The sequence below is a fragment of the Bos taurus genome, chromosome X (assembly GCF_002263795.3).
Source record: "Bos taurus isolate L1 Dominette 01449 registration number 42190680 breed Hereford chromosome X, ARS-UCD2.0, whole genome shotgun sequence".
Lineage (NCBI taxonomy): Eukaryota > Metazoa > Chordata > Mammalia > Artiodactyla > Bovidae > Bos > Bos taurus.
The window spans coordinates 50,180,888-50,186,961 of NC_037357.1; the positions used below are offsets into that span (position 1 = coordinate 50,180,888).

The 6,074-nt window shown below is 45.1% G+C and overlaps 1 protein-coding gene across 3 annotated transcripts; it reads left to right on the top strand.

Annotated features, from left to right (window-relative positions):
* The first annotated feature begins 1,879 nt into the window (after positions 1-1,879).
* On the top strand, positions 1,880-4,390 carry BEX5 (brain expressed X-linked 5). 3 transcript variants are annotated; one of them, XM_005227787.5, is made up of 3 exons: positions 1,880-2,218; positions 3,173-3,239; positions 3,791-4,390. In XM_005227787.5, the coding sequence occupies exons 1-3, from the start codon at positions 2,168-2,170 to the stop codon at positions 4,156-4,158; spliced, it is 486 nt and encodes a 161-aa protein (XP_005227844.1). In that variant the 5' UTR covers positions 1,880-2,167; the 3' UTR covers positions 4,159-4,390.
* The last annotated feature ends 1,684 nt before the right edge of the window (positions 4,391-6,074 follow it).

Genomic DNA, 6,074 nt, shown 5'->3' on the forward strand with positions numbered 1-6,074 from the left:
ATTTATTTCATCTTGAAGAACTCTTTTCAGCATTTCTTGTAAGGTTGGTCTAGTGATGACAAACTCTCTTAGCTTTTGTTTGGAAAAGTACCTCATTGTGATTTCTGAAAGATAATTTTGCTGGTGAAGTATTCTTGACTGGTGTTTCTTTTCTTCTAGCACAATGAATATACTATTCCAATCTCTCTTGTTCTGTAAGATTTTGGCTGATAGCCTTATGGAAGTTCCGTTGTATATGAGGAATTTTTTTCCTCTTATTGTTTTAAAAATCCTCTTTGTGTTTTGCTTTAGTTAATTTTATTATAATATGTCTTGGAGATGATCATTTGTACTGAAAATTTCAGATCACCCATTAGCTTCATTAACTTGGGTGTCTAAATCTCTCTGTAGATTTGGGAAGTTCTCAGCTATTATTTCTTTAAATAAACTTTCTGTTCCTTTCTACTTTGCTACTCCTTCTGGGACTCCAATAACACATATATTGTTTCTCTTAAGGATATTCCATAGTTCATATAAGCATTTTTTCATTATTTCTCTTTCTTTTTTCTTTTCTATCATCTGACAGGATAATTTCAAAGGTCCTCTTTTCTATTTCACAGATTATTTCTTCTGCTTGATCCAGTCTGTTTTTAATGATCTCTATTGCAGGTTTTATTTTAGTCATGTAATCTTTAGCTCCAGTATTTTTGTTTGGTTCTTTATTATGATTTCTATCTCTTTGTTAATCTTATTTTTGTGTACTGTTTTCCTGATTTCATTACATTGTTTTTGTTTTCTTGTAGCTCACTGAACTTTAAAAAAAAAAAAAAACAACTGTATTAAATTCTTCATTTGAAAAATCACAGATCTCCATTTCTTTGGGATCACTTACTGAAAAATTATTGTGTACCTTTGGTGGTGTCATATTTCCTTGATTTGTCATGTTCCATGAAGTCTTACATTTCTGTGTTCATATTTGAAGGAGCTGTCCCCTCTTCCAGTCTTTCAGTCAGTTCAGTTCAGTTCAGTCACTCAGTCGTGTCCAACTCTTTGCGACCCCATGAATCGCAGCACGCCAAGCCTCCCTGTCCATCACCAACTCCCGGAGTTCACTCGGACTCACATCCATCGAGTCAGTGATGCCATCCAGCCATCTCATTCTCTGTCGTCCCCTTCTCCTCCTGCCCCCAATCCCTCCCAGCATCAGGGTTTTTTCCAATGAGTCAACTCTTCGCATGAGGTAGCCAAAGTACTGGAGTTTCAGCTTTAGCATCATTCCTTCCAAAGAAATCCCGGGGCTGATCTCCTCCAGAATGGACTGGTTGGATCTCCTTGCAGTCCAAGGGACTCTCAAGAGTCTTCTCCAACACCACAGTTCAAAAGCATCAATTCTTCGGCGCCCAGCCTTCTTCACAGTCCAACTCTCACATCCATACATGACCACTGGAAAAAGCATAGCCTTGACTACCTCCTACCTGTTTTCCAGACTTTCTAGACTCGCACTCCCCAACCCCAACACACCCTGTCCCGGTTCCAGCCTGGGACAAAACCAACAAGACTGATGGGGGAAATTCTAGGTTTTACTTGCTTCAGAGTGGAAGGGAGAGAAGTGAACATTTAATAGTACAGAAGAGGAAGAAGCAATTCTTTAAAAGCTCCAGCAGAAATCAGGAAAAAGGCAAATACAAACGACAAAATACTATGACCTGTTTGGTGTCGAAGATGCTAAATAGAAAAATGAATAGATAAACAAACAAACAAACAAACAAATAAATAAATAATGGATCTGCAGTACCCAGTGGTATAGTTGGGGGGAAAGTAGGAATGAGGCAAAAGGTGGCCACGCCCCTGCTCCCGCCCCCAGCCCTCTCTAGCTCCGCAGGTAGGAACCTCAAATCGGGATGTGAGCTCACGGTGACGCAGACCTAGAGCCTGCGCTTAAACTGGTCTCTCTTTCCAGTTGCAGTCCGTAGTCCTTTGCGGCTGTGCGCCGACTCGCTGTTGCCTTAAGGTGGGCGAACTGTACCCACAAAGGAGGAAGTCGTGGAAGCTGACTGCGATCCTCGGCAGGTTGGAGGGCGCTGACTGGGGAGGGGAGCGGGGGCCTAAGGGTAAAGACCAGAGCGAGGCCAGGACTCGATTCTCTCTACTGCTTCTCCGATGACCTCACGTTTGTTTGGTGCAAGAAATGGAGGACTTGGTGGGAGGAATTCAAGAGGCGCCAAGGGTTGAAGAATGGGTACGAGACAGTATCTCCGAAGAGTTGGGCGATTGGGCAATGTCTGGAAGAGAAGGACCGGGAAAGGAGACTGCTAGAAACGACCTGATTACTGCAGCTAGCTGGGAGGGGCGCGCAACCGGCAACCCTGGGTTGGGGGTGGCAGACTCTGCAGCGGGTCTAAGCCTCCGTTCCCGGTATTTCTTCACTTTCCTTCCATTTTGGAGCCGGAAATGGTGGCTGTGGGAACTCGAAGGAAGAGTAGGGGAGGGGACCGGCTGCTGCTGCAGAGGATAGAGACAGGGATTAGGTGTGGGAAGCACGTCCCTTCTATGGAAGAGGCAATCGATTGCGTGTGCTACGGACTTCTGAACATAGGCCGGGAGCAGGAAACAGTTTCTGGTCGCTTCAGGTCGGTGTGAGTGTGGGCACTGCCTGCGGACGCTAGGGTAAGCCTGACAAAGCGCTGACGCCACAGCGGGGACAGGTTTGCTATGCCCACGTTACCTCTTCTCCCTTCGTCCATCTTGATGCATAAAATGGTGGGCAGTGGAAGAAGGGTGAGCTCCAGAAAGTCCACTGGTCCCCGAAAGGTCCTGGCAGATACCTACATTGCAATTATTTATAAATAAACCACGTAGCCACCCAGCAAGCTCTTTGGATTGCCCCCGCCTCGCAAGTTGTCCCTTTGCTTTCAAGAAATGGTAATTAGATGACGGGGAAGGACCAGACAGTGGAGATGAGGGGCATAAAGAAGAGGTTTTGAAATAATCAGCTTTGATTAGAATGTCTGTTTCTGGAAGACAGGGTCACAGGGCAGGAATAAAAGCCGTGAGAAGGGATAGAGGAGAAAGGGAAGGCAGCAACACATTTCTAGCGGAGTCCTAAACTCACTAGACAGCTGTCGCCCCACCCTCACGCTGGTCCTTTAATCAGAGTGATCAGTGCTGGCTATTGTCGCATTTCTGTCTGTAGGTCTTTAGGTCCGTTGGTGCAGCAGATTTCAAGGCTGAGAGAGGAAGACTGCTTCTGATCCCTGCAGGTATGGGAGATGCCTGGGACTCTCTATTGTAAGGGTGCAGAATGGGGGGAATTCCAGCCCTCCCTGCCCGACTAAGTGCAGGAGAAACCTGGCCGAGACTGTGGGCCTGTGGCTGGTGACAGAAGAAGGGAGTAGAAGGGCAAGCTCTGGGTGCCCCTGGACAACTTGTAAGGAGCTCCGGAGGCTAAGGCCTGGTCTTTCCGCCATGGTCCTGCCCACCATCCACTGGGAGCCAGGAGTGGAGGAGGGAAGGATTTTCAGGGAAAATGATGGGCTTTGGGGCAGGGCTGGATCTGGGGCTGGAGAAGGAAATGGCAGCCCACTCCAGTACTCTTGCCTGGAAAATACCATGGATGGAGGAGCCTGGTAGGCTACAGTCCATGGGGTATCAAAGAGTCCGACACGACTGAGCGACTTCACTTTCACCTTCTTTTCTTTGGATCTGGGGCACCCCCTTAGAGGACACACTGAAGTCTCTCAGGTGGTGAAACATTTGCTCACAGAGCTCTGAATCTTGTTATTACAAAGCATTCAATCCTTTCATCTCCTAGGAAGAAGAAGCGGGAAAAAAAATCTCAAGATGGAAAAGGACCCCAAGGAAAGGAGAGAAGAGGAGCAGGCTCCGGTGCAGAATGAAGAAGCTTGCCCTATGGGAGGTGGTGAAGGCCCCAAGCCTAGAGAAAATGTTAGAGGGGATTGGGACCCACCTGCCCAGGATTTTAGAGAGGATATGCCCAATGGGCTTGTCAATAACATTGACATCATAGATGGAGATGCTGATGATATGGAGAGGTTCATGGAGGAGATGAGAGAGCTAAGGAGGAAAATTAGGGAGCTTCAGCTAAGGTACAGTCTGCGCATTCTTATTGGAGATCCTCCTCACCATGACCATCATGATGAATTTTGCCTTATGCCTTGAATGCTGAGGTTAATAATCATAAACCCCCTGCTGTGCAAACTTGCATTTTCTTGATGTACCCTTTACTCTGAACCTTTTATGTTCTGTCATTTTTCAGATTAGTGATTTCATTTTCACTTTTGACTTTGTAAGGATTTCTGTCAACTTGCAGAAAAGCAGGGGAGCTTTTATGAACTTGCATGAAAAGATGTCTATTACATATTGTAAAGCTAATAAAGCAGTTCAAAAAGCAGTCAGTAGATACACTATCTCATTTTAAAGCATGCATTATATATATATATATATATATATATATATATATATACACACACAGAGAGAGAGAGATCTGAATGTGTCTTTTTATTTTCTTGATTAGCTGTTTTTTTCTTATTTTCCCAAAATAATTATACATGTGTCAAAAAAAATATAATCAAAGAACTTACCAATCAGATTATAAAGGGAATGGAGACAATAAATATTTGAGACACAATTTAAAGACATAAATCTTATATTATCTCTGGATCTCTTATTTAGAAGCACAAACCTATTAATCATTACAGATATGTTTCTTTAATATCATCCTTGTTCAGTTGCCCAGTCAAGTCTGACTCTTTGCAACCCCACGGACTGCAGCACACCAAGCCTCCCCGTCCTTCACCATCTCCCGAAGTTTGCCTGAGTTCATGCCCATTGCATCAGGTGATGCCATCCAGCCATCTCATCCTCTGATGCCCTCTTTTCCTTCTGCCATCAATCATTCCCAGCATCAGGGACTTTTCCAGTAAGTCAAAATATAAACAAATATCAGCCTATTTGTTTATAAAATGAAGATAGAACATGATTTACAGAGCTATTGTGGTAATCAAATGAGGTAGTGACTGAAATCTGTGTCTGGCTCAATGGACACATGCAAGGCCCAACCCTCTAGGTGTCCTTCATATTTAGGTAAGGACACAAGCAAGTCTACCAGAAAGTCGACTGACTGCCAGTAGGAGACACCCTTCTATATCTGGGAGGGATATAGTTGTGCATAATGCCATGACTGCTTGGCACTCCTTCCCCTTCTGCTAGATTTTCCTCCCTCCACTAGTCCCCACCACGACTGATGCTCTGAAGGAGTCTTAAAGGTGACAAAGACTGCCTAATAATTTTGGACCCCTTGGTGGTCTGAATCCCCAGTTTGTCCACTCAGAAATGAGGAGAATGCCCCTTCCTGCTTAGTGTGCTTTCAGTTCAGTTCACTCAGTCGTGTCTGACTCTTTGTGATCCCATGGACTGCAGCACACCAGGCTTCCCTGTCCATCACCAACTCCTGGAGCTTGCTTGAACAAATGTCCATCAAGTAGGTGATACCATCCAAACATCTCATACTCTGTCATTCCCTTCTCCTGCCTTCAATCTTTCCCAGCATCGGTGTCTTTTTCCAATGAGTCAGTTCTTCACATCAGGTGGCCAAAGTATTGGAGCTTCAGCATCAGTCCTTCCACTGAATATTCAGGACTGATTTCCTTGAGGATGGACTGGTTGGATCTCCTTGCAGTCCAAGGGACTCTCAAGAGTCTTCTCCGACACCACAGTTCAAAAGCATCAATTCTTTGGTGCTCAGCTTTCTTTATGGTCCAATTCTCACATCCATACATGACTACTGGAAAACCCATAGCTTTGACTAGACAAACCTTTGTCAGAAAAGTAATGTCTCTGCTTCGTAATACACTGTCTAGGGCTGCCCTTGTGGCTCAGCTGGTAAAGAATCTGCCTGCAATGTGGGAGACCTGGGTTCGATCCCTGGGTTGGGAAGATCCCCTGGAGAAGGGAAGGGCTACCCATTCCAGTATTCTGGCCTGGAGAATTCCATGGACTTTATAGTCCTTTGGGTCACAAAGAGTTGGACATGACTGAGTGACTTTCACTAGGTTGCTGCTGAGTCACTTCAGTCG